A 16808-nucleotide genomic window follows, 5' to 3' on the forward strand; every position below is an offset into this window, starting at 1 on the left:
TTTAACGTTTTTCAAAATGTGTAATAGTCAGTTACTATGAATTAGTGTCCAAATATCATTAATTAAATGAAGTGCTACACAGGAAGAAACAACTATAAATAGTCATTAACTACTACAAATAGAATATGTCATTTATGTAGTTAAGTAGCATCAGGAAACAATGTGTGGACTCGTTGAATTTCATCAAATTTCTCATCTTTTAATGTATTTACTTTAAACAAAATGTAAGCAAATATAATACAATAATAAGTACACAGTAACATTTTACAATGTAAATATTCCAGTGGAGGGCAGCACGGTGGCGCAGCAGGTAGTGTTGCAGTCACACTGCACCTCTCTGGGTGACTGTCTGTGAGGAGTGTTCCTGCCTTGCACCCAATAATTCCAGGTAGCCTCTGGACCCACCGCGACCTTGAACTGGATAAGCGGTTACAAATAATGAATGAATGAATGAATGAATGAATATTCCAGTGGTAGTGGCACTCCTTGTGACTAGTTGGGAGCCTGCTGAGTTACTGAGCAAGAAAGTGTGAAAGCACAGAAAAAAACTATGATTATATGACAACTAAATGACATTTGCATATGAAGGTTTAAACATTCACAATTTCCAAGAACATCACAACAATTAATTATAACAACAAATGCAACAACATACATGTGTGCTAATAAAATTGCATGACATTACCAACGCAAGACCAGTACCATGTTAATGAATGATGAGTAAATCTCAAATCACCGGATCAATTCATGATGTTGTAACCATGAAGAAGTAGCTTTTATGTATCTTATTTTTGAAGAACATTTTCTAAAAATGAAAAATGAATTAGATTAAACAGTTTGTAAAATGGCTACTGTTGAAATGAAGTCTTGATTTCATCACCACAAGTTAAGAAACAATAGATTATATGTGTAATGTGATTACTAAATATTCCTTATTGATAAACGTTAATCAGTGATTTGTTAATATTGATGGGTAAAGTATATATTATATATGATTAGTAATGTAAATAATTATTAAAAAATCAATTGCCTGGTTGGAGAACATTATTTTAAAAGCTTGGACATTTTCTTTTGTTCAGTGACATATTTAATCTCTGTGAGCAGATTCTTCTTGTTGTTTATGATGTTCAGAGCGGCCTTTTTCAGAAGATCAGTGATCATTTCAGAAGTGTAGTTCATTTGAAAGGTTTGATATCTTTTCTTATACTCCTTAATTTCTCCTGAGGAAAGAAAAACTGATTAGATCACCAGGGATGTTCCCAGTATTTGCAGTATAACAGTATTACAGTGAAGTCTATTACATAAAGGAATATTCCTATTCAGTTGGGGGAGATACCTTTGCAGTTAATAGAGTTGAACAGAGGAATGTGAATCACAGTTGGAGCTTTGTTGTAACCTCTAAACACATAGAAGTCCTTTGGTTCTGTTTGGTCTTCACTGGGTATGACAACTTTAGGGTAAGGAATGTGCAGTTCTTGGCACATTTTAGCTGTTTGAACCACCGTCTGGAAAAGAAATATATACATTTTTAATTTATTCACAATTAAATTCTGTAAATGTACTGGCCCTTTCTCATTTGTGTAGTAATTTAAATTATGTGCCCAGTTTCCCATAGTTCAAAACATAATTTACATGAACCAATACCAGAACAGCATTCAACAGCTTCTGAACTAAAGTTATCCTAATAGTTGGAGATAGGTATGAGCAGTGAATGCAATGCTCCCTCTTATGCCCAGAGCTTAGAATGAATTATAGTGTTAAAACAGCAGTGATATAAAATCATTTTTAAATATGTTAAAAATATTTTTTTAAAAAGTAGAGTGATGTTACTATGTACTATGATAGGATTTTGATAACGAACAAGTTGACTCAATTATTGATGGCGCCTACTGTACAATAATTTAGAAACAATTAACTATAAACTGTAAACTGCAAAAGATGCTGAATGCAACTGCAATCATTAGTTTACTATTATCTGGTGTTCTCAATTTTAACTGTTATTTCTTATGTATGATGGTGATAAAAATGTTGGTTGTTGAGCTAAAAATTAAATGGATATCTTCCAGCCATGTCTGTGATTGTAAAAATGCATTCATTGTCTGTAACCACTTATCCAGTTCAGGGTCCGGAGCCTACATGGAATCACTGGGCGCAAGGGAGGAACACACCCTGGAGGGCGTGCCAGTCATTCACAGGGTGACACATAAACACACACTCACACCTATGGACACTTTTGAGTCAGCAGTCCACCTACCAACGTGTGGTTTTTGATCATGGGAGGAAACCGGAGCATCTGGAGGAAACTCACTTGGACACGTGGAGAACACACCAAATAGACATTCACCTAGAGCAGAACTCCAGGTCCCTGAGCTGTGTGACGGTGACACTACCTGCTGCTCCACCGTGTCGCCCCCAATGAGTAATGAACTGACTGTAAAATTTGAATGTGGTAATTTATTATGCATTTTTACTGTGATTAAAACCACTGTCTGTGTGATACAGCACTTACGCTGCTTTATGCTGTGTAACCAATGTAAAATATGATTAAGCAGACGAATTGTTTCTCTTTTAAAAAAGAAAATAAATAGAATAGGACAGTTTAATACTCTTCCTTGGATCACCACCTTAACGTGGTGGAGGGGTTTGCTTGCCTGCGTGAGCCTAGGAGCTATGTTGTCGGGGGCAATAGCCCCTGGTAGGGTCTCCCAAGGCAAATTGGTCCTAGGTGATGGGCCAGACAAAGAGTGATCCATAAAGACAAGGATGAAAAAGTCAATAACATGGACACAGCCTCCCTTGCCCGGAGTAGGGTTACCGGGGCCTCACACTGGAGCCAGGCCTGGGGGAGGGGCTCCTTGGCGAGCGCCTGGTGGCCGGACTTTCACTCATGGGGTCCGGCCGGGCTTAGCCCGAAGGAGTTACATGGGTCCACTCTCCCATGGGCCCACGACCTGTGGGAGAGGTAGTAATCCGGGTCTGGTGCATTGTGGATCGGGTGGCGGTCAGGGTCGGGGGCCCTGGCGTTCTGATCCTCGGTTACTGAAACTGGCTTTTGGAACATGGAACGTAACCTCACTGGTGGGAAAAGAGCCTGAGCTGGTGCGCGAGGTTGAGAGGTACCGGCTAGATATAGTTGGGCTCACCTCGACACACAGTATGGGGTCTGGAACCAATCTCCATGAGAGGGGCTGGATGCTCTTTCACTCTGGAGTTGCCCAGGGTGAGAGGCGTAAGGCAGGAGTGGGCTTACTCATAGCCCCCCGACTTAGCGCCTGTACGTTGGGGTTTACCCCAGTGGACGAGAGGATAATTTCCCTGCACCTTCGGGTTGGGGAAAGGGCTCTGACTGTTGTTTGTGCTTACGCACCGAACAGCAGTTCAGAGTACCATTTTATCACTGGGGCTGAGGTGGCCGAGGTGGTAGGGAAACTCCTTGGCGGTAGGGCCCCGGGGGTGGATGAAGTTCGCCCCGAGTTCCTCAAGGCTCTGGATGTTGAGGGGCTGTCCTGGCTGACACGTCTTTGCAACATCGCGTGGACATCGGGGGCAGTGCCTCTGGACTGGCAAACTAGGGTGGTGGATCCCCTTTTTAAAAAGGGGGATAAGGGTGTGTTCCAACTATAGGGGATCACACTCCTCAACCTCCCCGGTAAGGTCTATGCGGGGGTACTGGAGAAGAGAGTCCGACTGATAGCTGAACCTCGGATCCAGGAGGAACAATGCGGATTCCGCCCCGGTCATGGAACACAGGACCAGATCTTTACCCTCGCTAGGATCCTGGAGGGTGCATGGGAGTTTGCTCAACCAGTCTACATGTGTTTTGTGGATCAGGAGAAGGCATTCGACCGTGTCCCTCGGGTATTCTGTGGGGGGTGCTCAGGGAGTATGGGGTACTGGGCTCTTTGTTACGAGCTATCCAGTCCCTGTACAAACAGAGCAGGAGTCTGGTTCGTATGGCTGGCAGTAAGTCTGACTGGTTTCCAGTAAGAGTTGGACTCCATCAATCTACGCCCCAACCCTCACCTATGGTCACAAGCTTTGGGTAGTGACCGAAAGAACGAGTTCGCGGGTACAATCGGCTGAAATGAGTTTTCTCTGCAGGGAGAAACTCTCCTGGACTCTCCTTTAGAGACAGGGTTAGGAGCTCGGACATCCGGACTTGGAGTGGAGCCGCTGCCTCTCCACGTCGAGAGAAGCTAGTTGAGGTGGTTTGGGCATCTGGTCCGGATGCCTCCTGGACGCCTTCCTGGTGAGTTGTTCCAGGCATGTCCATACGGAGAGGAGGCCCCGGGGCAGACCAAGAACACCCTGGAGAGACTACATGTCTCGACTGGCCTGGGAACGCCTCGGTATACCCCCGGAGGAGCTAGAGTCGGTGGCTAGGGAGAGGGAGGTCTGGGTTTCTTTGCTCTGACTGCTTCCCCCGCGACCCGGACCCGGATAAGCGGCAGATAATGGATGGATGGAGCACAGTTTAATATTAAAGAACAGTAGTGTCTTCAACTTTGCAACAGAAGATTAAATAACTATTGTTCTATCAGCAGGAATCACAGACTTCTTGATGTGTTTCTGGCCTTTGATTTAGACTTAACAAAATGCTGCTTTCATTAACATGTGTTTGTGTTAGCGCATGTGTGTGTGTGTGTGTGTTTGTGTAGTACCTGATAGGGATCTCCAGCACTGAAATCAAGAGAAATGATGAGGTCGATGTTTCGTTCTTTTCTTAGTACTGAGAAATAGGGGGAGTTGATTAACAGTCCAGCATCTTCATATTCTCTCTTCTCTGAATTGAGTACACTGTGGTCAACACCTTCCACTGACGAAACAGGGAAATTACATATTTGAAAAAATTGTGGACACTAAATTATATTTAGCATTATATATTTATTAGATTTAACTTTGTCTTTGTGCAGTTTACAGGTACAGAGCCATTGAAATGCAGTAAATATTTGTTGATGATGAAATATTCTTGATTACTATTAATAGATGATTATTCACCTGTCATGTTGTTGAGATAGTTGTAAGTCTTTCCCCAGATCCAGCCCCCAATTTTCTCTATGGATCTAGCAATGGCGATCCAAACATCTAGCAAAACACATGATTAAAAAGACTTACTGATCTGTAATTGTTATATTTTTTCAATCACGTATGTGTGCCTGTCTCACAGCTTAGTCCCGGACTACACAGTATTTCAAATTTTGATTTGTTCATTGAAAAGAGGATATAGCTTGATTGAAGCTTGATCCTTCTTTGGGAAACCAGCCCAAACTCCCGGGTGTATTGCTTTAAAAACTCATCAGCGGAAGGGGTCTACTCACCATCCCCAAATCCACTCCCCCCAAACCAGTCAAAGACTGAGCTGCACACATGCAAAGTGTACTTCTCAAGATCTGCCTTAGAGATTTTCCCTTCTGGTGTCTTCAGCGCTTCTGTGCCCTGGTGTTTGTCTAGAGCAAGTGAAGAGTGAAGTTGATGTGTTGGAAACAGAAATACAAATCAAGCCTAAGGGTCTGAGTGAATTATGGTGGCTAAATGACTGGGTGGAGAAATTCAGAATGGCAGGTGATCCAGTGAAGTACAAGCAGTGAACCAACAACATTTTTTTTGTCTTTGGGGAGTAAAGGCAAGTTCATAAAAAGCTAAAGGATCTACTGCTGATGTCTTGGTGCCAGATTACACAGGGCACATTCAGAGCTCTACAGGCCAAAGCTGGTTGGGTGGCACAATATTTGTAATGTGCTTGGCATGTTGTGGCTTATGGGTATATATTTGTGTGTGAATGAGAGAGAGAGAGCGAGAGAAATAGTGAGATATGTAAGAATAGCTCATAACTATAAAGAAAAATCTGTCTGGGATATAGAAATGAATGCAACCTTTTAGAAGTTCTGTCAGGTTTTGGAGAAAAACTTCAGGATCCTGGTCTTTCATGGCACAAAGATTCAGGTGCACAAGGTTTAAGAGCACCTCACGACCCTTCTGCTCATCTGATTTCTGTGATGTACTTGTGTCTGCAGGCTCCATTTTGTCTGTTGAAGGATAAAGCATGTGGGGTATAACAGGAGATCATTAATTTAATCAAAAAATCCAAATGCTATTTAACAATAATAAAACCATGTTTGGTGTAGTACTCTCAGATTGTATAATTGTGTGATGGCTCACTATACTATTGTTTTGTTTCTGTCTGGCACAAGGCAATTTGACCTAATATCCATTAAAATCAATTGTTTAATGCACATGATTTCATATCTATTGTTAAATCCAAAGAGGATTTCATACCTTGAATCAGGCTTAGTAGCAACCTTAGGAGTTCTTCCATTTCTGCTATTATACTGCCACACAGGCCTGTGTAAATAAAACAATCATAATCATATTTAATAATCTGTGCCCATAAACACATATTACCCAGAAAGTCACAAATCCCATTACATTAACACACAGTCTCAGATTAAGGGGCATGGGCAACAAGGGCAGAACATGTTTAACACTGTGTTCCACCACTTTTTGGACACTTATTTTTCCTGTTTTTCAGATTGTTCACCTCTGGTCATAATTTTGAGATCTGACTTTGCAAGATTTGAATTCATGCAATCTGACTTTTTTCAATCAAAATAATTCACCACGTCACAAGTTAAAACACTGTTTAAACTTAAATTAATTAACTGTCATTAAATATAGTATAGAAAATTAGATGATTTAAATATAATCCAAATATAAACAAATTCAAGTAAATATAATTCAGATAAATACAATTCAAATATGAAAAATTCAGAAAAATATAATCCAAATATAAATGTTCAGGTAATTCCATCCATCCATTATCCACCGCTTATCCGGGTCTGGGTTGTGGGGGAAGCAGTCAGAGCAATGAAACCCAGACCTCCCTCTCCCCAGCCACCGACTCTAGCTCCTCCATGGGTATACCGAGGCGTTCCCAGGCCAGTCGAGACATATAGTCTCTCCAGCGTGTTCTTGGTCTGCCCCAGGGCCTCCTCCCCATTGGACATGCCTGGAACACCTCTCCAGGAAGGCGTCCAGGAGGCATCCGAACCAGATGCCGGAACCACCTGAACTGTCTCCTCTCGACGTGGAGGAGCAGCAGCTCCACTCCGAGTCTCTCCCGGATGTCCGAGCTCCTAACCCTGTCTCTAAGGGAGAGTCCAGACACCCTGCGGAGAAAACTCATTTCAGCCGCTTGTACCCGCAATCTCATTCTTTCGGTCACTACCCAAAGCTCGTGACCATAGGTGAGGGTTGGGACGTAGATTGAACGGTAAATTGAGAGCTTTGCTTTTCTGCTCAGCTCTCTCTTCACCACAACGGACCAGTACAGAGCCTGCATTACTGCTGACACTGCAACGATCCGCCTGTCAATCTCACGCTCCATCTTTCCCTCACTCGTGAACAAGAACCTGAGGTATTTAAACTCCTCCACTTGAGGCAGGATCTCACTTCCAACCTGGAGAGAGCACTCCACCCTTTTCCGACTGAGTACCATGGACTCGGACTTGGAGGTGCTGATCCTCATCCCTACCGCTTCACATTCGGCTGCAACCTGGCCCAGCAAGAGCTGGAGGACCCAGCTCGATGAAGCCAACAAGACCACATCATCCGCAAAACGCAGACATGGAATCCTAAGACCACCAAACCGGACACCCTCCGCCACTTGGCTATGCCGAGAAATTCTGTCCATAAAAATTATGAACAGAACCAGAATATAATTCCAATGTACAGAAATTCATATTCCAATACTTATGGCAGCTATTCATCTCTATAATATTACTAGTTTTTAAATTTTGTTTAGTAATGTAAAACTGAAAATGAACTGTAATTTGTTTTCTGATTTGAAAAGTATATCATGAGGAAATAAAAACAGGAATTTTTTATTTAATTTCACAGAAATTATTATATCATAGCTGTAAGCTGTCTTAGAAGAATAGAGGCTATTTTTACAGCAAAAAGTTAGCTTTGTGAAACTTTTATGCATATAATGCTGTCTGTATTTTTTCTTTTCTACAGCCCCAAGCAAAGTTATATTTAGAGGTATGCTTTCAGCATCTATCAGTACAAGAAGTATAGATATAGCAAAATACACTTTGATTTTGTAATGTTATCATGAGAATTTAGTGAAATTCTTCCAAATGTAAAAGTTCAAAACTGCCAATCAATACCAAATATATATTTCTTCTGGGTGGTATGTACATAATATGTATGTATATCCCATGTTGTGGAGATTTAAAAAGAATGAGAGATCTACTAACTGAAATTTCATAAGTGAATTTTCCAATTATGCAAAGTCTGTTTTTTAATGTCATTTTTTAATGACATCATTCATATTGATCCTGATATGTCTTTTTTGTGTTTTAGGAATGTTTTATTACCTTGTAGGTACAGCATGTCAATCTCAGGCTGCTCCTTAATCTTTTTTCCATTCTTAAACTGACTTCCCAAACACTGTGAGTTCACAAAGGCTCCAGTGAGAGAATAACCAGACTCATCTGGTGTGATCTCAAACCAGCAATCTGCAGACACACACTATTGTCAGTTTTTTGTGCATTTACACACAAACAAAGGGACACACATGTATGAAATTTACCTGCATTTAGCTTGTCGTATTTACATTTTTTGTCAATCACATTGTAAATAGGATACGGGTCACTGGAGAAGTGGTTTCTCTGCTTTGTGATGCCACTTTCATTTATCTGTCACATACAAAATATATAGATAAATAAAAATAAAATACTAAAATTCATATTAGAAATTCTATCATTAGCATGACATTTTGAATGAAACTACATTATAAGGCTGTATAATTGGATACATTTTTACCAATACTTGAAACAATTCTATAATCTGTAATGAACAAAGGTATGAGTTACTCTTACCTCATTCACCATTTTAGCTACAAAGAGTGCTGCCCAAACATCTGTCAGGCTGAAGTTGTCTTTTGTTAAATAGTATTTCAACAATTTTTCTCCCTTCACCAAAGAGCTGACACTGGGACCAGTGAGTCTTTTAATAATGTTTCTTTTCACAGTCTCCAGTTTTGTGGACCAGTCTGATTCGTTATATAATGACGCCATGCACCTAAAAAGGACGATAATATTTTAATTTTACACAAAAAAAGAGATTTTATTGTAAGGTAAATATTAATGCTTTTAAAATTAACACATTAATGAATAAAATTTAATTTAACATATTAATATTTTTAACGCTAATTAATCTTTTTACCAATTTATCTTTTTTATTCTGTGATATAAACACAGCATCCCTACTGATGAGTTCAGAAGGTAGAACACATTTTATTAATGCTAAAATATGTATTAAATATTGGACGTAGTATGTCTGCTCTCTCTCTCTCTCTCTCTCACACACACACACACGGTAGCATTGGTTTCATCCATTAAAAACACACATTTACTCTGTCAATTATTAGATTCTAATTCATATATCACCAAAACTACACTGAGATATTATAATAAAGTAAAAAATGAGTTACCTCTCAACTGTTTTTCATGTATATCACACTATTCATTTATCTCCCTTAAGTTGTGCTTTCAACTTAACTGTTGTGAGTACAAACCTTAATTATCAAGAGGTAAACAAAGTGAAATATGCCAAAATGTAGGACTTGGAGGAATGTTTGAGGCAAAAGTTTGTAGATGGTCAGTCGTAATCTTCCCACAACACAGGATGTAACATAAAACACATTAGCCACATTACAAAGCCAAAATACTTATAAATATAGCCTGAATGAGTCATCAGTGTATGTTTTGTAGGTCAGTACCAGGTAGATCCTGAGACTCCACTGAGATACATGATACAGTTCAGCAGTCCCTCTTCACTGAGTTGACTCAGTGACCCCAGCAGTCCAACCATAGCCCTCAGACCCCCACCAGAACCCAGCACTGCAATGTTAGGAACCTCATCCTGTCAATATTAAAACATAAAATCATGAAATACATGCAACATCAATATAATGATTGATAATGCATTGTTAATGTTAATACGTTTTACATCTCATATAATCACACATGCACTGACCACAATATTAAAACCACTGGTTGGGATAGATTAGACAGCATCCAAACCATCCGTTCTTGAATCTGTTGAGTTGCAAGTAGGAACAGTGAAGGAATGTGACCAGTACAGCCTAAGGTGAAATGTAATTTATTGTGTTTCCTTGTGGCAAGAAGGAAGTATTTCAACAGTAGAAATCTTAAAACCTGCCTATCTGAATATGTTAATATTTACAAAACTTGGGGCATGCTGAGGTCTGTTAAGTGTCAGAAAAATTAAGCAACGTGAGAAATAAGAAGTACTGCATTAAAATTGTAAAACCATGGCAAATTGCTCATGCTATTATCCCTGAGTAGGCCACAGCAATGTAGGAGTATTCCTCTCAATGTAGACTACTCCTCCCAAGTCTGTAGCCATGAACTGAACACTAGGAGGACCAAACCTACTCAGGAGGCAGGGAATTCACTGTCTTTTATCATTAATATTATTAATAAGGTTCCAGGGCCTTCTGTTTATCTGAGTTGCATGTTTTTGGATCTGTTGAGTTGCAGGCAAGTACAACAGGCAAGTTCAAAGATCTGAGGTATTTTGACAAGTGCCAAATTATAATGTCTAGACCGGGGTTGTACATTTCAGTACATTTAACACACCCACTGCAACTCTGAAAGGACATGTTAATTAACCGATTAGTTGAATGAGGTGTGTTGGGAGGAGAGAAAGCAATAAGTATGTCGGGCATGGTTCCTCCATGACCAGGGTTGAGAAACACTGGCATAGATCTGGGTCTGTGAATTTCTTAAACAGAAGGTCTGTGAGGTGTTCCTGGAATTCAGGGGTGGTCAAAAGAAGTAATTGCTGACATCAAATTCGAAATAGGCAACATTTTAAAAAAATAAATAAAAACAACAAACAGGAAAAAAGAAGAAGAAGAGGAAGAAATTCAATTACCTTTATATATCCCCTTATGGACAATGAGCCTCTGCATTTAATCCATCCGTGTTAGTGAACACACAATGGATGGGTTAAATGCCGATGAATGAGTTAAATATACATTTAAACATTAATAATATTAACATCAATAAACATTATTGTTTTGTTTTTATTTACATTTTGTACAGCTTCCGAACATGTCTGAAATTGTGAATATAGTTTACCTTAGTGCAAGAGATACTTTGCTGCTGCAGACATTTTTGAACAGTCTTTGTCCTTCTATCCAAATGATTTCTCTCAGCCTCATTCAGAGAGTGACCAATTCTCACATCACTGCACACATCACACAGGTTTATACCAGAATTTTTTTTACATCCCAAGTGTGGTAATTCACAGTTTAATATTATTCATAATAATATTACTATTAACAGTTAATATTAATAAGTTCTCCAGCTTTTGATAATTGTTAGTAATCTATACCTTTTAAAGCTTTTCATTCCCGCCATTTCTGAAAAAAAGAAATGAGATGAGAATCATACATGAGAATTTGCCATTTATAATTTTTTTAGCTCAAGTATTCAGAGGTGAAAATAATTTTAGCTCATAAAATAATACACATTTGTGTGTAAAGATTTTACTACATTCTATGTCCAATTAAGTTCTATCCTATGAAGAAGTTTAAATTAATAAAATGTATAATACATAATAATAATAATAACTCAATAATTTACCTTGAGTCAACTCTCTTCAGACTGTTAGAAATTCGTCAGGAGATTTGAATTTGCCGTTGACTGGAGTTTACTTACACATACACAGTCATGTATGAGTACAGCTAAGCTGATCACAGTCTATCACTGGATGCTCTGGAGTTTGAAGACTGGAGGTTCAGATCCTGAGGTTTCTTCACATGCATGCAGACAAGCACAGGTGCAGCTTGGTCATTAGTTTGTCACCAGTTCCATCTATAGACAGTTCACACTGTACCTGGGCTTTTCCAGCCTGTTGCTGCTGCCAGTCTGTTCCCAGTCCTGTCTAACACCAAATTTTTTTTGGTGAAGAAGAAGAAGAATGTGAGGAGGTGTTTGTTTGAGGATGAAAAAGATACATAAAGATGGATGAGGAAGGTAGAAGAAGGAGAAGAATGAAAGGAGGCGCCCAAAAAGTCCACAGATATTAATGACTTCAGTTATTACCCAACAGGTTAGACAACTAACTGGCACTTTGATCTGATTACAAAAACCTGACCTTTCAACAGATAACTGCTCCTTACACAACTGCTCCTTACACAACAGAAAAGGCTAATAAAGATGTTATAAATGTCATAAAAATAGGGAAAGAAAAAGAAGAAAATGTGTTTTAGGTTTTTAATTTTCTTTTTTTATTCTTATTTTAATCATTATTATTATTATTATATATATATATTTTTTTTAAAGATTGGCATTTTCCTCAGCCAGGAGGTTTATACACTCACACCAAGATATGATGCTATATAATGATTCCAGTGCTTTAAAGGGACACTGTGTAGTATTTCTATATTATAATTACAGCTTCTAAATGATTGTGATGCTCCACAGAGATGTAATAGGAAGAATAGAGCATCTGTGGCTGCTAGGCCAGGTCCACTGCTGGTCAACTTCTGAAACATGGACGGAGGACTCTTGCGAGAAATGTTAAACAATTTGGAGTAGTAAGCAACTTGCACTTACATTTCCTTCATGTATTGTGGTGTTAGATATTGATGAGTTTTGTTTACAAAAGTGTAAGGGTTTGCTTCTACAAACTTTAGCCGGATTAGCTCACTTTTTCGCTTTAGACCTTCTGGTAATAAATGCTTTTCTGTAGATTGGTGTGTGGATGAAATGGCTAAAGTTATGCTTTGTATTGGGTCCACAAGGTCCAGGCATAACAGCCACAGAGGCTCTATTCTCCCTATTACTGCTCCGTGAAACATTACAATCACTTAAAAGCTGTAAGTTAATCACTTTACCTGAAAGACATGTAAGGTGTTAAATTATGGTAAAATAATAGAAAGTAAGGAGAAACTAATGGTGAATTTGTAAAGAGAGGTCTAAGGCAATCCCATTTGTCCAAAGTGGTGTGTACACACTTCATCATGTTACAGATGCTATTAAATATATTGCCTTGCCCAAGGATTCTTATGGGCATAGGCTTCTGACTCATGCTTGAGTCAGGAATAGAACCTCAGTGTGCCATGAGGAGAGCAGAGAGGTTCTCAGAAGTACTTTAATCACCATAAAGCAGCATATTACCTAATAATGAAGGAATGTGACCAGTACAGCCTAAGGTGAGTTGTTGTCAACAGTAGGAGAGACTTGAAAATTGCCCATCTTAACCCTATAAACCAAATGTATCAAATATGATAGATGATATTTTCTTTTCTAATGAAAAGAAATACTGACACAATCTTCCATCCTTTTGGGGCAAGTGTTCTGAGTTCTCTACTGAACTGTGAATAAAGTGGAAGCATTTCTGTACATTTACAAAACCATTATAAATTTGTTGCTATCATCATGGAAACAGGAGAAAATTTCAAGACTACTATTCAGAAAATTCAGTCTGTTCTTTACAGCAGCAGAACACATTTAGAAATTTTACAAAGCATTTTTATGAAACAAAAAGACATTTATAGTTTTTTAAAAGCCTTTGTGTGCAAATGTGTTGGCTCAGTTGTTAACATAGATTTTGTGAGACAGATTCAGAGGAAGAAAATTATGAGAGTGTGGGAGGTCTATTAAATGGCCTCAAATTTCAAGTGAAGATTCAGACAATAACAAACACCTGTAGTTTCTCTAAATATGGAAACACGGTTGTGCAAATCAACAAAAAAGAGCCTTTGTGGTTTAGGTGTTTTTATTACCACCAGTATATGAAATGTAAAAAGGTCAGAGAGAAGAACAGAATACTAATAGGTTAAGGACTTCTGGAGCAGTGTTTCTCCTCAGCTCAATGTTACATTTTCCTGAAAAGTTCTGAAGAACTGAGACAATTATTTGATATTGATTGTTTAACTGAAGTCAATGAAAATTAAGAAAATTTGTAAAACAAATAAAACAGTCTGAAGAACTGTTTTAACTGATGCAGTGAACTAAATAAAAGACCAGTTAAAGAAAAAAATATTGGCAAATGCCTTAATATGATTCGGAAATAATATGATCCAAAATGTATATATGAACAACATTTAGATTTTTAATTAAAGTTTGGGTTTTGGCGTTAAGACTGTCCCTTACCATCATAAAACTGCTCAGCTATATGGAACACAATTACTTCACATTCACACATTCACTCATTCACTCACACCTATGGATACTTTTGAGTCGCCAATCCACCTACCTAAATGTTTTTGGACCGTGGGAGGAAACCAGGGCACCCGGAGGAAACCCACGCAGACGGGGGAACACACCAAACTCGTCACAGACAGTGAGAATAATAATAATAATAATAATTTAAAAAGAAAAATACATAAATATACATCTACATATATCCATATTAAACAAACCACCTATGGAACTAAGTCTATTTTTAAAAAAAGAAATTTTTTTCAATCCAAAGACATTTCTGGCAGTCAGAGTAGAGAAACCACAAGGGTTCAGGTGGAGCTTTACCTGTTTATATGGGTATTTGGAAATCTCTGCCCAATGTGTGCTAACCGATCACATTCTTCTCCACCTTTTGGTTGGTAAACAATTACATTCCTTCTGCAGGCAGCACTTCCTTGGACCATTTTTAGTTGCTATACCAGTGACACAAACCTCTAGTTTAGAGATCCTTTGACCAAAATATCACATCACAATTTGGCCATTCTCAAAGTCACTCTGACTCTTATGCATGCCAAATTCTCTGGCTTTCAATTGCAATTGGTTTAATTGCTGTCTAATATGTCTAATAAAGTTATTGTAAATGTTATTCACATTATGTGTCAGTGGTTTTAAACTTGTGGCTTATCTGTTCATAATAAAAGAAGTTAAAGTGTAGGTTTGAATAGTGTTAAATCACTCCAGAAAATACATATTCACTGGTGTTCAGTACCATCTGTATGGCTTTATACCCCTGTAGCCAACACTTGGCATCAGGCTTGTGCATTTGTCCCAGAGGGCCTCCTGTAACCTCAGCATTACAGTGTTATCTAATAAATACAGCCCAGGTGGGTAAAAGACCTAAACTATCAGTGTGTGTTCAGAAACAACACACACACAGACACTCAGACTGCGATTGTACATCTTGTGGTGACGTCAAACGCAGTGGTTAGGAACTATAGATTGAACCCCTGCTCCCCTGTCACATACCACGAATACAGGAAGTGTCAAAACTTGACCTCTGACCCTTAAAACGACACTAAATAAAGATGCATATCTCTGCACATTTTGCATTAGCAGTACAATGATCAAACATAACATTATGACCACCTCCTTGTTTCTACACTCACTGTCCATTGTCTCAGTTTTTTATAGTTCAACAATTACCAATGATAATCCACCTGTTGCTCTGCATACTTTGTTTTCACCCTGCTCTTCAGTGCTCAGAACCCCCACAGGAACACCACAGTGCAGGTAATGGTTTGGGCGGTGCAACATTCTCAGCGTTGCACTAATTGATGTGGTGCTGGTGTGTCCTAATAAAATTTTAATAGAATGGCTTTTTCAAATGTTTAAAAAAAATAGCATTACGTTTTAAAACACCCGTTTTTTTTTACTAAGTAAGAGATTTACTAAATATTTGAATATTTTGTCATATTTACTTACAGCAATCATTTATTAATCATTAAACTTTATTAGGTTTTATTTGTCTCATAATAACAAAAACCCTCTGATATCAGTTCAGATGTTGTCAAAACAAATAGCTAAAACATGTCACAAACATTAAATAATGTGTCAGAACATTATGTGTATACAATTCCTAAAACATAATCCTTAACTCTTAAAAGACAGGGTTCAAGGCACTACATCTTCCATGACTGAGTCAAAAAGCTTTGCTTATCACCTAGTTCAGATAGATGTTGTTGCCATTGCATCATATATATATAGCTTCTTGTCATTGTTGTTCAAGGAACTTTGCTGTTCTAAAACAACACCTAGAAGTACCGGCATGAGAAATATCCCTCAAAATATACTGCTGAACATGACACTACATTCAAATATGTTAGAATGCACTGACATTATATCAGAAAGTAAATCTGTGAGGTTGAATAGATGTTTACATTGATTGTAGCAGCCCTTATCAGTGTTAGCACACACTGTTTGCATTGACACACAACTGAGAATAGGAAAGTGAATGAGAAGACAGGAAATGAGAGAGCTATAATAAAATGAGGATAAACATTAGTGACAGAGGAGGAAGAAGGTGAACGAAACAGAGGAGAGATGTGGATATAAAAAGCCTGGAGTTCAAAGAAGCATCCAGGAGCACACACGTGAGCGCAAAAACACTCATACAGCAACAGGAGGAAAACTGGGAAGTGGCAAAAAGGAAGGAAGGACAGATAGATGAAGATTTCTTGAAGGTAAGAACCATTTGTTTTACTGAAAGTAATTCAGAATCAGAATGGCTGTTTATAAACCTCTTATGAATGAATATCAGTGTATCCAGTTTTCAATGGTAGATGCACTGCCCAATGCAAAGTCTTATACGTTTACAATATTATCAGATTATAATAATATGTTGTTGTTTTTTAAAGTAATCGCTATAGACTATTTTGTGCAAATTGTAGTAGTAACATCAATTCAGCCCGACTGAAAAATCCAGAATAAGACCAGCTTTAGCTGGTTGTAGATGTCTTAAGCTGTTGTTTGATGGTCAATGTAGTTGGAAAGCAGGTCATTTAGGTAAAACATACCCTATACTGG

At 38.5% G+C, this 16808-nt stretch overlaps 1 protein-coding gene across 3 annotated transcripts; it reads right to left on the minus strand.

Moving 5' to 3' along the window:
• Nucleotides 1-197: 197 nt before the first annotated feature.
• LOC136700133 (cytosolic phospholipase A2 gamma-like) lies at nucleotides 198-11954 on the minus strand. 3 transcript variants are annotated; one of them, XM_066675374.1, is made up of 14 exons: nucleotides 11679-11954; nucleotides 11428-11455; nucleotides 11172-11280; nucleotides 9785-9927; nucleotides 8883-9084; nucleotides 8594-8699; nucleotides 8379-8519; nucleotides 6277-6342; nucleotides 5874-6026; nucleotides 5319-5447; nucleotides 4999-5085; nucleotides 4662-4816; nucleotides 1337-1505; nucleotides 198-1220 (listed from the first exon to the last, which is right to left on the minus strand). In XM_066675374.1, exons 2-14 carry the CDS (start codon nucleotides 11451-11453, stop codon nucleotides 1045-1047), a joined length of 1662 nt encoding a protein of 553 aa, XP_066531471.1. In that variant the 5' UTR covers nucleotides 11454-11455; nucleotides 11679-11954; the 3' UTR covers nucleotides 198-1044. The 3 variants fall into 3 exon arrangements, with proteins under 3 accessions (XP_066531471.1, XP_066531473.1, XP_066531472.1); XM_066675376.1 differs by lacking the exon at nucleotides 11172-11280; XM_066675375.1 differs by lacking the exon at nucleotides 5319-5447.
• Nucleotides 11955-16808: the final 4854 nt, after the last annotated feature.

Source organism: Hoplias malabaricus, chromosome 6 (genome assembly GCF_029633855.1).
Source record: "Hoplias malabaricus isolate fHopMal1 chromosome 6, fHopMal1.hap1, whole genome shotgun sequence".
NCBI classification, from domain to species: domain Eukaryota; kingdom Metazoa; phylum Chordata; class Actinopteri; order Characiformes; family Erythrinidae; genus Hoplias; species Hoplias malabaricus.